The sequence below is a fragment of the Harpia harpyja genome, chromosome 14 (assembly GCF_026419915.1).
Source record: "Harpia harpyja isolate bHarHar1 chromosome 14, bHarHar1 primary haplotype, whole genome shotgun sequence".
NCBI lineage: Eukaryota > Metazoa > Chordata > Aves > Accipitriformes > Accipitridae > Harpia > Harpia harpyja.
Window position 1 is genome coordinate 18351685 of NC_068953.1, and position 15546 is coordinate 18367230.

At 39.8% G+C, this 15546-nt stretch overlaps 1 protein-coding gene across 5 annotated transcripts in view; it reads left to right on the plus strand.

Annotated features, from left to right (window-relative positions):
- The window catches only part of DENND4A (DENN domain containing 4A), a 64057-nt gene that overhangs the window by 41320 nt on the left and 7191 nt on the right, over nucleotides 1-15546 (plus strand). For all 5 annotated transcript variants that reach the window (XR_008238407.1, XM_052809100.1, XM_052809103.1 and 2 more), the window contains 9 exons: nucleotides 768-887; nucleotides 2500-2640; nucleotides 3564-4657; nucleotides 5573-5783; nucleotides 12594-12688; nucleotides 13775-13950; nucleotides 14065-14211; nucleotides 14693-14903; nucleotides 15156-15410. Coding sequence is in view for 4 of the 5 variants with exons in the window: in XM_052809100.1 (XP_052665060.1) it covers nucleotides 768-887; nucleotides 2500-2640; nucleotides 3564-4657; nucleotides 5573-5783; nucleotides 12594-12688; nucleotides 13775-13950; nucleotides 14065-14211; nucleotides 14693-14903; nucleotides 15156-15410 (2450 nt within the window). In the remaining variant the exon portion in view is untranslated. The remainder of the gene's footprint in view (nucleotides 1-767; nucleotides 888-2499; nucleotides 2641-3563; nucleotides 4658-5572; nucleotides 5784-12593; nucleotides 12689-13774; nucleotides 13951-14064; nucleotides 14212-14692; nucleotides 14904-15155; nucleotides 15411-15546) is intronic.

The following is a 15546-nucleotide window of genomic DNA, read 5'->3' on the forward strand; positions in this document are numbered from 1 at the left end:
ATCTCCTAAACTGCATGAGAGTAAACCCCCTAAAGATGCTATGGGACTGCTGGAGACTTCAGGTTGACCTGGACAAAGGACATGGAATGCATGTGACTTGAAGTGCTCACTTAGTATTTATAATGAACAGAAACTTTATTATCTGCTTTGTTAATTTGCTTTATTTTGGTGCTAATGCTTTATAACAGCCTGGAGGAGGAACAACCATGTTAGTGTTAAGTAAATTTGGTTCTTGAAATCAATCAATCAATCAGACTATCTTAATTACACTTGGGGCAGTGTTATGTCTTAAGAATGACCAGATAGTGGCTTGAATGTTTGCGGGGGCGGGGGGGGGGATTGGGTTGTGTTGGTTATTTTTATTTTAGTCTTATTTTGCAAACAGACTCATGGAGGAACATACTACACTAAAATGAAACCATGTTTAGATGCCTTTTTAGAGTTCTTGAAAAGATGTGACATTTTGATCAAATAAACCAGGCAACAGATTCAAAGACAAGCAGTGCTTTAGTACAGTATTTTAAAAGAAATGTTACATATTACTCCTTTAATTTCACCCTGTAGAGCATTGCTTCAATGTTTATACTGTCAAAGTAAGCCAATCATGTTTCTCACTTTTTTTTTGTGGCAAAATGTTCACTGTTAATTGGAATGTACTTGATAAGAGGCCTTTGAATTGTTGTGGATATTTAATTTAATCTGTTCAACAATGTCACACTATTAAATACCATAATTGTCTTTATTCTGTCATTGCCCTGTTGTGATAGGGGGACTTTCAGACTTTGGCAATAACACATCATTCAAAGAAGAAGCCAGGCAAGGGAAAACTTGTCTTCAAGATATGCAAGAACAAAAAGAGGACAAGAGAGAGAGTGACTCCAGTTCTCGTATGTATCTTGTGAATACAGATAGCTAGTTCATTGTGGATAAATAGGGATTTCAGGAAAAGCTTAGTGGGGCAGATGTGGGGGGTTTTTTGGTTGGGTTTTGGGGGGGGGGGGTGGTTTTTTGTGGGTTTTTTGGGGGTTTTTTTTGTTTGTTTTTTTACAGTGAGTGTATGTGATAATGCCAGTTTATGCCCATGCCTTAAGTTCTTTTCTCTAAATGTAATTTTCTGGATGTCTAATGGTTTAACTTAATATTACAGTTCTTTTTTTCCCTCCTCTGTTTCAAATAAGCAATAATGATAATGTAAAGGCTTAATGGTAATTACAGCTTAATGTTTTGTCTTTTAAAAAAATTAAACTGCTTTATAGGCGTAATCTAAAGGAAAGCCTTTTTCACCAGTCTGTTTTCTTTATACATCCCATAAGAGGAGAACAGCTGAATTTTTGCAGGTCTGTGAGAGAGGTCTAGGAGATGTATCAGAAATGAGAAGGGCTTTGGATTTGCTGTGGACCTTTTTTCTTTCCTTCAGGTTTTACATCTGCTGCTCGTGATTCCCTTAACTGCAGTTGAGCAGCATAGACTTTATGCAAGCATATAGCAGATCAGATTGTGTAGTAAAAATGTATAAGTACTATAGATTCCCATATATATTCATTGAAAATAGTCTTCATAATAAATGTTCTCTTAATATAATTATTTAAATTTTTCAGTGTGCTTTCCCCTACTATTTGTGTTAACTATCCCCTTGTTAAGTAGAAGTGGTGTAAAAGTATGAGAAAATATGGAACCAGAAAAGTTACTTCAGTGTTTTCTTTTCACCACAGTCTTCCTTCTAGCATTAGTATTTTTTCTTCAGTTTGCTTGAAAATTTGTACATTACCCTTCATAAGAACATACATGTAAGATGGCAGGCAGGTTATTTAGGTTTAATGAAACTTTTGAGGATGCAGGAAATCTGAATTCTGCTGAAAGCTTGTATTATTTTTAGCCATAATTAAGACAAGTTTGTGGCTCTGTATAGTAATATTATGTGCTGAAAATGTTTTGCACTTTTGAAGACAACTTGAGAATATTAAGTTGCTTGCATTCCTTTAAAGAAGTAATTGTCTGTTTTGGATAGCCACCTGTCAACAGAACTTGTCCTTCATATCTAAAAGAAGTGAATATAAATACTGCAACATTTGCTTCACTTCTCTTGTGTAGTCATGGTCTTGGGGGTAATGGAATCTGTATGAATATAGGTTAATTGGCCCTGAGCTCTTTCAAAGGCAGGAGAAAATAATCTTATGCCTATCCTTTGCAAGTGAACAAGGGTGGTGTTAGTCTCCACAGCACCACAAATTTTGGTATGCAAGTACTCGTTACTTGGACTCTGTGTACAGAAGCTTATAGAACTTCCAGTTATAAAAGTAATGCTGGGAATTAAATATCCATAGTTCAGTTGTTCCATCTTGAAAACATCTACCCAAGTAGATATCAGCCTATGCATCATGGGATGTGTACAACATGCTGTCACTTAATCCTGCATAAAGCATCTAATAGGTAATGGAAACGAGATTTAAATTAAGTTGCTTTGATTCTAAAGAACTGTCTGTCCTTTTCTACATACAGTGTCTGAAGTGGAGAGTGCAAAAGGGAGTGGTGACTGCCTACCTAAACTAAATTATCAGAACTCAAGTAATGCCAAAGCGGCTTCTAGCATAGTGCGTCTCAATGGTACAGTTGACAATACCGTAGCAGAAGCTAGCACGGGTGAGTGGAAGAGAAAATGGATTTTGATTCTTGTGCAGTTTTGTCTATGTATATTCTATTTCTAACAAGAGCTTTAAGCAGTGTGCCTGAGTTGTGTTGTCCATAAAACTTACAGTATTTCATTAGTGTAGTGGCAGTGGCCAATGAAATTTGTGGCAGCAACTTTGTGGGAGCAAGTTTAGGCTAGAGTCTGCATATGCTGTGTCAGGGAGATGTGTCTGAATATTCTGCATTTCCAGATTTTTTTTCTTGTTTGCTTTTTTTTTTGGCTATAGTTAACATCTGCTTACAAAATCCCAGGTCTTGTTTTTCTTATAACTTCCAGAACCTAATAAATTCCTTCAGGATGGACAAGAGGTTTCTATGCAGTACAATTAAAAGAAACTTTCAGGCTTTTTCACAAGTCTTTAGTAGTGTCAAATCTGGTTATTATAATACTGTCAGCTGTGCTTAAAATACTGTAATATCATACTTTAAAGTCTGCATCTTTATGCTCTGGCAAAACAATAGAGATTTCTCTGTCAATAACTTCTTTTGTTGGTTCTATTTCTAATTCATCAGGTTAGAAAGTGTTGCCTTTTTTCACCATTTCCTAGATACCTTTGCTGTCCCTAGCTTTCAAACCTCTTAAAAATGGAGTAGGTCTCCAAAAGAGGAAACCAAGTACATCTTGATGGTGTCTCTCAAAGTACTCTTGAGTTGTATGATTTGACTCCCTTTTCAATGTTTTATCGTCTGACCCTTCCTAAAAGTTATGAGCATGGTCAACTCAACTTTTGAACCACTGGCACAATTAACATAGTGAATTCCAACTCTGTGTTGTAAATTGTTTGAAAGATGAGACAAATTAGCATTCTTTTGTAATTTTGTTTAGTTTTCTTGCATAGCAAGAAATAAAGCACCTTGTTTCATCTGTTTTTCAGAGAGTTCTGTAGGATTGCTCTTTACATCATCTTTTGAGGATGCCAGTGAAGCAGAAGTTATAAAAAGTAAATCCTTAAGGAAGAGACGTAAAAGCGCGGTAGAACCTGACTTAAGGGAGATACCATGGGAAGGCAGGAGCCGTAACCTGAGTGGAGATGGCTTGGTGGGACTCATGATAAATAGAATCAATCAGGAAGCAAATCCTGGAGAAATTGTTGAAAAACTAGGAGCTGATGCCAAAATCCTGTCTAGTGCATTACAGAAAAGCATAAGGCCAAAAACTCTTAATATCAGAACTTCCTCTTTAGGTTCTAAGAGAGAAAGCCTGGAGAAAGAATCTAGTGATGAAGATGCAGCTTTTGATTGCAGTTGTACAGATAAAACAGAATCTCCTGTTATCTTTGACCTGGAAGACTTGGATGCAGAACCTGAAACATCTACAGCAGTGAAATCCTCCAGTGAAAAATCTAGAAGGCTGCAAAGAAAGAGCAGCTTTCCAGTAAAGCCAGTTGAAAAGACAGATGTTGAAACTGGATTTGATCCACTGTCTCTGCTCGTTGCTGAGACAGAACAGCAGAAAGAGGATGATGAGGAGGAGGATGATAGAAGTGTTTCTACTCCATCCGCAAGACGAGATTTAGCTGAAGAAATAGTCATGTACATGAACAATATGAGCAGCCCTTTGTCAAGTCGTGCCCCAAGCATTGAGTTGCAAAAACCCTATGATGACAGAAATGCTAATAAAAAGAGCCCAACAGTAATCCAACCTTGTAGGAGGTCCAGCCTTCCCCCAAATTCCCCAAGGCCATCCAGTCTTACCAAATCCAAGAGTTATCACCCAAAAAATGAAGAAAGGCCAAGAGACAGGCTGTGGTCCTCCCCAGCTTATTCCGCAAACAGTCCAGCAAAGGAACAGCCACAGGATGCAAATAGTGCATTAACACTTGTGTCTTCACCGTCATTCAACTTGGACATGCTGTTAACACCTAAGTTTGATGTTCTAAAAAGCAGCATGTTTTCTGCTGGAAAAGGGGTTGCAGAGAAAGCTAGCAAGTGGTACTCAAAATTTACAATGTATGCTGCATCCTCAAAGGTAAACTTTTATAATTACTTCCCCCCCCCCCAAAAAAAAACCCCTAAGTTCCTATAAATTAAGGAAAAAGCTTTGTAAAAGTTTAATCACTGACTCCTATGCGATGAATCCCACCCCATTTGAATGACATGCATCATGGTAGACTATGTGCATTAAGTTGTTTTAATCATGTTTGAATTGCCAGGATCCTAATTTTATTGTCCTGAATCAAACAAAATTTTGGTATAGCATGGATTCAGAGTGTATTTAATGGGAAAACATAAGTATACTGCAGAGTGTTGACAGGGCAGAGAAGACTGCTCTGCCTTCCCTTATTTACTTAAAGAAAAAATATTTAAATAAACAAAGGTTTTAATTCTTTACTGCTTTTATGAAAAAAGGGAAATCTGCATGTATTGATTACCAAAGTGATTTAAGGCTAATTTTGAACTGAGGTCATTTGGTTAGAAAGTTCTTTGCTGCTACCAACTCAAACCAAAACTCATTTTGTTCCCAGTCCTTGGGAATGAAAATAGACGCAGTTTGCTGTTGGTGTATTGTCCTAACATGCTTAAAACCAATCTGAGACTAATTAAAGTGTCAAAGATGCTGTGCCTATCCTAATGTATTCCTATGGCTGCTGCTAACTTTTATAGCAATGTTTGAAAAAATTTATAGGATTAAAATGTTTAAGTTTTCATTTAGATATTTTATTAGAAGAATCTTTTAAAAAGAATTCTCATGTAGCTACTTAACCTTGAGTGAAACTTGCCTTGTTTTACATCAGTTTTGAATACAGCTCTGAGCTGAATGATTTTTCCAAGGAGGGAAGTTCATGCCTTGAGTTTATTGAGACAAAGAAGGCTACCTCTTATTTTCAGAAATATTTTTGCTTTCCTTTTCGTTTTCTCAGTGGAATTCGTTTTCTTCTCTCAGGATCAAAATTCAGATCGAGCAAGTGTTTCATCTCTTGGAGCTCTGGACTCAGAATCTACTTCTCTAACTGATGAAGATGTCTGCAATGATTTTGAAAGTGCTTCTCCTCAGGAGAATACCACATCGGAAATTAAGGGTATTGGCCTCAGCAGGACAAGCCTAGAAAGCACAGCTTCCCACGATAGCTCATCAAAACAATTTGACCAGTGTGGTAAGAGACAGCTTTTGCATTGCATTCATCAATCTGAACAAAAATCTTCCAGTTTTAGAAGTTGTTCTTTCATAATTCTCAGTTTGGGATCAGCCTAGTCATTAGTCCTTTTTGTGGAAGAAGTAAATTTTTCTTTTCCTACCTGAAAACTATTACTCATACAGATATGTCCATACCTACAGATATTTTTATTGTAGAACCTTGTTTTGGGTGTTCCTTCTTGTGGAATAACTTGCACAGTAACATCCTGTCCCTGAATAAGTTTCTGGATGTTACAGCTATGCAAATAAGAGCCCTTTGGGTCCTTCAGTATTGATGTAATCATCTTATTTGTGTAAGCTACAAATCTCCAGAAAACATCTACAAAAACTTTCAAATGGTAACTTTTAGTCTGATTTTGTTTTCTAAATGTAGTAGAAATCTTTTTTGGAAAATTGTTATAATTTTCAATAAGCCAGTGTTGAAGATGATTATCAGACAGACTTCTTTTTTTTTCCTAATCTGTGCTGGATAATTGGTAGTGACTGTCATCAATCTCTGTACTACTGTCCTTATGGAGAATACATACTGTCCTAAGCAGAACCAGGTTGAAAGGAAGATCAGTCTACTTAGATCCCTCCACTTAGCACCTAGAAGAGCATGCCCAGCTTTGGCTTCCCAGTTTGTGGGATGTGGAGGAACTGGAGAGGGGCAGCGGAGGCTGCCATTATGGCCAAGGTATTGGGGCACCCTGAGGCTCAGGGGAGCCTGGCTCATTTAGTGTGGCAAAGAGAAGGGTCAGGGACATCTGCAGTCAGAAGCAGCACCTCTTATCCTTCCCCAGTTTTTGCACAGTCAGAAAGTGTGGGTATGAATTACTTAATCTGTAAAATTTGTTTCCAAGCTGTTAGGGATCCTGATTTAGGAGTGTTTTAGATCACTTAAAGAATGACTGTCAAAGGTATTAGCAAAAGTGATTTAACAGGAATTTGTAAAAGTGCCACTTACCAGAGTTTGGTGGCAAGGTTCACTCTATTACTTACTGCATAGAAGAGACATACAAAAGAAAATCAAGTTGGAGTTGATTTAGAATGATTTACACAGAGATAGGAGATGCAAAAAAGTAAGGGAGACCCTCCCGTTGAGTCACGAGGTTCAGAGTGGACCCCCTTGCTTTCTAAACTCCTTCTCGGAGAGGAGTCTAGGTGCGGCTGGATCCAGACTTAGTCCCAGACTTGGTCAACGGTTTATGGCTAACGGAATTATATGTGCACAATCAATCCTTTAGATCACTTAGTTAGGAATTCAAAGTTTAGCATGCTATTAATCACTTACCTTCTGTCCAGGCATCCAGTGCTAGTTTGCTCCAAAGTTCGAACTCTGGCTTTCCCGAAACAGAGTCTCAGGCATCGAATCACATAAATAATTTAATGGAGTGGTACAGCAGCAGGATCGGCTCAAGCTGGGTGCCTCTGGGGAGGGACCGACCCGAACAAAGAAATCCCTGGGCAATTATACCCTTACAGACTATTCACCCGCCCCTCACGCGCTCTTCACACTCTCTTCACGCGCCTTCCACGCGCCCCTTGGTCCAATAGTGATTCTGGTCTGAGATCTTCTGACCCCTTATTGGATTCCTTCACTGTCTCCAGACAGGCTGTTATCTTGTCGAGTTGCAGCTGCTGTTGATGGTTGTAGCCTTGAAACCTCCTTATTTTCTGATTTACGCTGGCTCTGGAGGCCCCTGTTTTGACTAAGTAGGTACATGTTCAGTACAAGTTCAGCAAATCTAGCTACTCATGCGAAGTAAGTAAAGCCTAAGCAAACAGCATACTAAATCACACAACATTATAACTCTAAGTGATTAATTCTATTTTAAAACTTACTTATTTAAGCTAAACGACTAATACCTCTTAACATTGAGAGGCATCCCTGCTCAAGGGAGAGTTGCCTGGCATGCAGTCCAGTTGCCGTTGAGGGAGAACTCAAATTGGACTCATCCAACAATCTGTCATTGGTAAAGGATCTCGTTGCTTCAAGGAGCAACCTTGAGAGGCGTTCCAGCTCAAGGGGAGATCACCGCCATGCAGCCACGCTGCCTAGCAGGGAGAGCTCAAAGAAGGCTCGCTTAGGCTGTCATATTTATGGGATAAAGTGGTCGGCTCGTAGTCAAATTGCATGCAACGGCAGAGGTATGCACGGGACTCCTTGTACCCACAACTTTCTTTGTTCTCACTGTGTCGCTCTGCTCCTTTGTGGGTTTCCTAGAGGAGTTCTTGGCCCAGCTACGGCTCAGGCCTTTACCTCCTCTGGAGCCTGTACCAAACAACTGCTAGTTTGGTTAAGGGGGGGTGGAGTGCACCCGTCACACTCCACCCCGTGACTACAGTCAATCCACTTATCAACTCATAGAGTGGTAGTACGGTTACCTCTTGCCTCTATGTCATAAATATGTGGCGTATTGCAGATCAGTGGTAAGAGTCCAATTATTAGATAAGCTGTTTGGTTTAAGTGTCAAATTAATGTTATTTATATTCTATGTTGGCACGCTTGCTGCTCCACAGTAAGCAAATAGCTTTTAGTATTAAATATTACTATTAATTAAATCATTGGGGTATTCCTTATGATGAACAGGGAGTATTTGCTTAGTTATGTACCAAACCTTTACATATAAAATGATTATAAGTAATAAGCATAGTATTGTTAGAGCTAACAAAATCACAACTGGTTGAAGCATTAAATTCAAAGTTCCCGTTGCTGTTGGTGACCATCCAAGAAGAGTTTCCCACCAATGATGTTCTCCATAAGTACGTGTTACTGAAATCTTCAACAGCAGTAGGGTGATGTATCTTTCTTTGATCTTGGAGGAGGCTGCAAGACAAAAAGGTAAATAGGCTGGTCTCGGTGGGGTTTTCCGGACAGGTTACCCCGTTAGAAAGAAGGAAAAATCTACCATGCACTAACTCTATGTTTTGCACTACTGTTATCTGTAGCTTCCCAGGCAAGTGGGCCACGAGGTTTAGTCATAGGTACAGTTCTAATTTGTGGTAAATTCACCATGACGGGTTGCCCTCGCTGTAATGCTGTCAGTTGTTGTGGTACATTGGTAATCTTTGAATCAGGGAGTGCAGGGGCTGCACAGAGTACACACACTATAGCCTCCCGATTTTTATCAGGTTTAGGGTTGACATTTGAACTGAAGGACCACACGCTGCCATCTGGCAGGCACCAGGTTCAGCCATTCAAAACATCGAAACACAAGATATTTTCATTGTGATCTTTAACTGCAAAGCGAATAGACCACACGCGCTTTTTGCCTGGGAGCCATAAATTAATTTTCACGGTTGAGCACACAACACTTGCTCTGTTCATTCCGGAAATTTTAACTCTTTGCCATCCAGGTTGCACACGCAGCTTCTCGGCGTCCTGTTGTGTTAATATTGAAATTTGTTTTCCCATATCTATTAGCAATTTCACCAATTGTCATCGAGGACCAACTGGAATCAGAATATATGGGCCATTGCTATTTATCCATTGATAAGATTCCACTTGCTGGACAGGCAGGCCCGGTCGCTGTCCTGGCATTGCTCATTTTTTGGCCTCGTGACCTGCAATTCCTCCTTAAGGTGTTGTCTCCCTTTCTAGGGACTGGCACCGGAGAAGTTGTAATATGCTCCTTCCTTTCACCATTACCTTGTTTCTGGAATGCTTCAATCAGACTCAGGACAATGCCAGCAGGCTGCCTTTGAATCAGAGGTGTGGGAATGCCTAGTGCCAATGCTTTCTTCCACAGTTCATGTCTCCAATCCCGAGGCTCTGCTTTTGGATCTTTAGGCATATTCTCCCTTGGTCTAGTTCCTGTTCCCTGGGAGGGTGTTTGTTTTATTGGTCTCACTTGATCTCCTGTTCGGGGTCTTGGGTCTGATTTTCCAGCTAACAGATCATCCCATCCCATTTCACGGGCACGGTTTATAATGCTGTACATTAATTCTGCCCAGGTAGGGAGTTGGATACAGGGGTCATGGTTGCCTAATCCCTTCTTGCATTCTGTGTCTCTTTTAATTTTATGCCGTTTTGCAATTAAGTAGGGTTTAAGAACTGCTGGAGCTCCTCTAAGTAGTGGTTTTAACATCACATAATCAATTGTGGCAGTTATTGGGATATCATTGGATTCTCTTTTATGCATGGCTTGTATGCAGGCAGCTTTTGTAATGGCTGTAGAGAGCTCGTTAAGAGATCTTATGGGGATTATGGAGGGTTCACCTCGCTCCGTAGCGTCTATTCCTCCAGCCCAATAAGCTACTCGGCTGGTGATAGAGTGGGATCTGTTTGCTGGGTTGGGTCCTAAATTTAAGAAAACTCTGGGACCCCAAAAGCCATTTGCTTCATTTCCACTCAGCCTTATTTGGTCACCACCAGTTATGCAGACTCGCCACAAATACTCTGTTTCAGTTTCACCTGGCTTTCTGCTGAATTTTTCTCGTATATTTGCCAGTTGTAACGGATCCCAGGCAGTAGTTCGCATAGTACATCGCGGAACACCACTCTGAGATCCTTGAGACTGTTTTATGTTAATGATGGGTCTGGCTTCATATTCAGGGGGATTTGAGGGAAACAAAGAATTGTTCTTCCCTTGTTTGCTATGATCAGGGTCACCCCATGTATTTTCATCCCATTTTTCAGGGGATGCAATTAACTTCCTAATCTGTAAAATGTCAGGGGGATGAGGAGTCTGCATAAGCATCATCTGAACCTTTTCTTTCAATTTTTGTTTTTTTTCCTTTTGTTCCTGTAACTGTTTCTGCAGCCGCTCAATTTTCAAGGACAGTAATAACTCAGCTGCCTTTCTGCCTCTGATTTCCCCTCTCAGATCTTGTTTTTCTCTGTTTAGGTTTTTCCTGTCCTGACAAGCGGCTTCTAGGCAGGTGCCTAACATCTTACAAATAATTTCTTTTCCTTTTCCATCCTTTATATGGCCCCCAGCCACCTTTAGCTGTTCTTCCACAGCTTTCCAATCATGCCAATTATCACGAGCCCATTCTTCTGAGAATGTGGGAGTCGGATTTATTCCAAGCCTCTGTAAATAATTAGTGATACTACTTGCCATCCTGCTGACTATGCCAATTTGTCACAGATCCTGATTTAGGAGTGTTTTAGATCACTTAAAGAATGACTGTCAAAGGTATTAGCAAAAGTGATTTAACAGGAATTTGTAAAAGTGCCACTTACCAGAGTTTGGTGGCAAGGTTCACTCTATTACTTACTGCATAGAAGAGACATACAAAAGAAAATCAAGTTGGAGTTGATTTAGAATGATTTACACAGAGATAGGAGATGCAAAAAAGTAAGGGAGACCCTCCCGTTGAGTCACGAGGTTCAGAGTGGACCCCCTTGCTTTCTAAACTCCTTCTCGGAGAGGAGTCTAGGTGCGGCTGGATCCAGACTTAGTCCCAGACTTGGTCAACGGTTTATGGCTAACGGAATTATATGTGCACAATCAATCCTTTAGATCACTTAGTTAGGAATTCAAAGTTTAGCATGCTATTAATCACTTACCTTCTGTCCAGGCATCCAGTGCTAGTTTGCTCCAAAGTTCGAACTCTGGCTTTCCCGAAACAGAGTCTCAGGCATCGAATCACATAAATAATTTAATGGAGTGGTACAGCAGCAGGATCGGCTCAAGCTGGGTGCCTCTGGGGAGGGACCGACCCGAACAAAGAAATCCCTGGGCAATTATACCCTTACAGACTATTCACCCGCCCCTCACGCGCTCTTCACACTCTCTTCACGCGCCTTCCACGCGCCCCTTGGTCCAATAGTGATTCTGGTCTGAGATCTTCTGACCCCTTATTGGATTCCTTCACTGTCTCCAGACAGGCTGTTATCTTGTCGAGTTGCAGCTGCTGTTGATGGTTGTAGCCTTGAAACCTCCTTATTTTCTGATTTACGCTGGCTCTGGAGGCCCCTGTTTTGACTAAGTAGGTACATGTTCAGCAAATCTAGCTACTCATGCGAAGTAAGTAAAGCCTAAGCAAACAGCATACTAAATCACACAACATTATAACTCTAAGTGATTAATTCTATTTTAAAACTTACTTATTTAAGCTAAACGACTAATACCTCTTAACATTGAGAGGCATCCCTGCTCAAGGGAGAGTTGCCTGGCATGCAGTCCAGTTGCCGTTGAGGGAGAACTCAAATTGGACTCATCCAACAATCTGTCATTGGTAAAGGATCTCGTTGCTTCAAGGAGCAACCTTGAGAGGCGTTCCAGCTCAAGGGGAGATCACCGCCATGCAGCCACGCTGCCTAGCAGGGAGAGCTCAAAGAAGGCTCGCTTAGGCTGTCATATTTATGGGATAAAGTGGTCGGCTCGTAGTCAAATTGCATGCAACGGCAGAGGTATGCACGGGACTCCTTGTACCCACAACTTTCTTTGTTCTCACTGTGTCGCTCTGCTCCTTTGTGGGTTTCCTAGAGGAGTTCTTGGCCCAGCTACGGCTCAGGCCTTTACCTCCTTTGGAGCCTGTACCAAACTGCTAGTTTGGTTAAGGGGGGTGGAGTGCACCTGTCACACAAACTACCAACTGTTGTAAAAGAAGAAAGCTGAACATAAGGAAATTCTATGTTGGTAGATTTTATTTTTGCCGTTGGTGGTGCTTGGCAGATGGCAGACTCAGTCCAGCTTCACATTTCTTTCTGTTGAGTATATCTGATTTGTTGCATCTTCTGTCACACATTTTATAACTGCAGTGGTGTTTGACCAGAAAAACAGTTTACTAAAAATGCATATTTTGAATAACTAATACTGTGGGTTTCTTCTATTAATAGGTTCTCTCTCAAAGTTCCCTTTACCTGACAAATCAGAGTTGGTATCTTCTTGCAGTACAAGTAGTACCAGTGTGTTTCAGAACTACGCTATGGAGGTACAGGATGATTTATTGATTTTAATTGATACGCTAAAAGCATATGTCTTTAAATATAAATGCTGTCTGAATCTCTGTTAAAGTTCACAGCTTAAAACTAATCCAGTGAAAAACAGATAAATATTTCTGTGACAGAGTAGGTTTCCTTTCAAATCCTGCTCTATAAATGTCTTTATTGCAGTCACATCTTTTGGTCTTTAAAGCTGCAGTTTTCAAAAGTTTGAGAGTTGGATGCCATTGAATTCAGGTATGTGAACTGCGCAGCTAATTTTGCTTAAAGTGAAAATACCAAGTCTTTAAATAGCACTATACATTTAAAAATACGGAATAGATGACTAGCAATTTCTTGTTGTAGCTTCTAGTAAGATCATTTTGCTTTTCACTATTACACTGCATTTGGGTGGCTCTTTTTTTTCTTTTTTTTTCTTTCTTCTTCCTTCTCCCCTCTTTTCGCCCCTCTTTTCTCCCCTCTCTTTTTTTGTTGTTTCAGAGGATTTGGATTAGTGACTGGTCATTTTCATCTTTTTTTCCCCTCATTTCTATTATACTGGCAGTTACTACAGAAGAATGTTTAAATTCTAAGAATAATTTATATAGCTGCATAAATATTCCTGTACGGTTATGTTTGCAAACAGCTTACAAATGACATGTTATTGTCAATAAAAATATTATTGAATAACTGGCTGGTTTCACTGTGGGAAGCCATAAAAGGATCATGTAACCCACTTAGCTAAAGTATATTTATTTCACGAGCATAGTTCCAGATCCCAGTCTACTTGCTACAATAGAACAAAGGCCTGCATTTAATGAATTTTTCAGACAGTGCTCATTCCAGTCATTTATCATATCAGCTGTCTGTTAATGCAGTTTGGATTTAAGATTTAATAGTTGTTCTGAAATATGTAAGTTTATACCCAAATGTTCCAACCTAAAGCCTGGGAGCAGATACGTGACTGAACTTGTGTGCAAGTGGTGAGTAGTATTCTTCTAAGGGCAAAGATTTTGGCTATAGTTTTAACTGCTTTCTAAAAGAGTAGTAGTTTTGAGAATGTGTTATAGTGGAGTTCTGTTATCTGCTGTATGCAGGTCCTCATCTCAAGCTGCTCACGATGTCGAACTTGTGACTGTTTGGTTCATGATGAAGAAATCATGGCAGGGTGGACAGCAGATGATTCAAATCTCAACACCACGTGTCCATTTTGTGGCAATTTATTTCTGCCTTTTTTAAGCATAGAAATCAGAGATCTTCGGCGACCTGGACGGTAATAACATTATTTGAATTTTCCTCAATTTTGAATTCTCATAATTGTGAAGTGGTTTTTGTTTGGTTTGTTTTTTTTTTTTTAGATAATACTAAGCTTTTGCTTTCCCTGCAGTTATTTTCTGAAGTCCAGCCCTTCTACAGAAAACATGCAGTTCCCATCACTTTTTTCAAATCAGAGTGGGAAGTCCTGTAACACTGCAGCTACTGTTGGCCTTGCTACATCTCTACTATCTGTTCAAGAAGATATAAATTCAAACAGGTAAACCTGCATTCTCTGCATGGAAATTACTCAGGTTCTCTGTGGATATGCATGTATTCCTTACCAACAGAAATAAATTTAATAAGATACTCTCTGAAGAGGAGAAATCAATTTGAGAGAGGATCTCCTTGGTGCTTCTCCTATATCTCCAAGTTGGCCACATCATGCTTTTTCAGCATGGTGTTTACCATTTCATCCCTAATATAAAAATTCAAGTAGGCATCTGTAATTCTGCAAATTTTATGAACTCTTTCTAGGATGTTTGTGTTCATTATCAGTGCAAGGGGGAATAAAACTTGCAGTGTAACATGAACGAGTGTGGTGACTGACAAGGTAGAATTTGAGGTGTCAGGTCGATTATTTCCAGTTTATTTCTCTCTGTTTGTGAACATGTTTGAGCACTCGGAGTAAAACAAAAAGCTGAGATTCTTAACCTTTTTTTTTTTTTTTTTTCCCCCTCCCCCCCACCCCCCCCCTCCAGCAAATTAAAGCAGCATGACAATATTTGTGCCAGAAGTATCCAGATCCCCTCAGGAAGACGACAAAATACCTCTGGGTCAGAATGTACAAGTCACCCTGTAGCAAGGAGTATCAGTACTTTTGGTCCATTGGAAGAAGATGAGAAGGAAAACCAGAAGATCAGCCATATCATTCCTACTGGTAGCCTGCCTGCTACTTTGCAAGGACCAACAGTGTGTAGTTTTTCTACCTTAAATGTCATTCTTTTTAAGTGTGCAATAGATTAGAGAAGTGTGAAACAGCGTTAATTAGGAGCATAGAATTAATCATACTGAATTATGAGAAATACTAGGTTTTATTATTTAAACTAATATTAGTTTGTAGCTTTTAGATGTTGGTGTGTCTCATACGGAACAAAAGCATTCATAAGACTTTGTAAAGGTAGTTACATTCCGACTAATGGCATTTTTTCTTTTTTACCATAGGATTCCTTGGGCCTAGAATGGCGCTTACCTAGTCCTGATCCTATAACGGTTCCTTATCTCAGTCCTCTAGTGGTATGGAAAGAGCTTGAAAGCTTACTTGAAAATGAAGGGGATCATGCAATAACAGTGGCAGACTTTGTAGATCATCATCCTATTGTGTTCTGGAATTTGGTGTGGTATTTCAGACGCTTGGACTTGCCCAGCAACTTACCAGGATTAATACTTTCTTCTGAGCACTGTAATAAAAACTCCAAGGTATGGAATCAGTTAGGAAATATTGACATATGAGAAGTGCTTGTTTTCCCATATAGGAAATCATTAGATAATTCAGTAACTCTTAGAAATGTGTCTTACAATATTCTGGGCTCAGTCCTGAATTGGTAAAGAATGT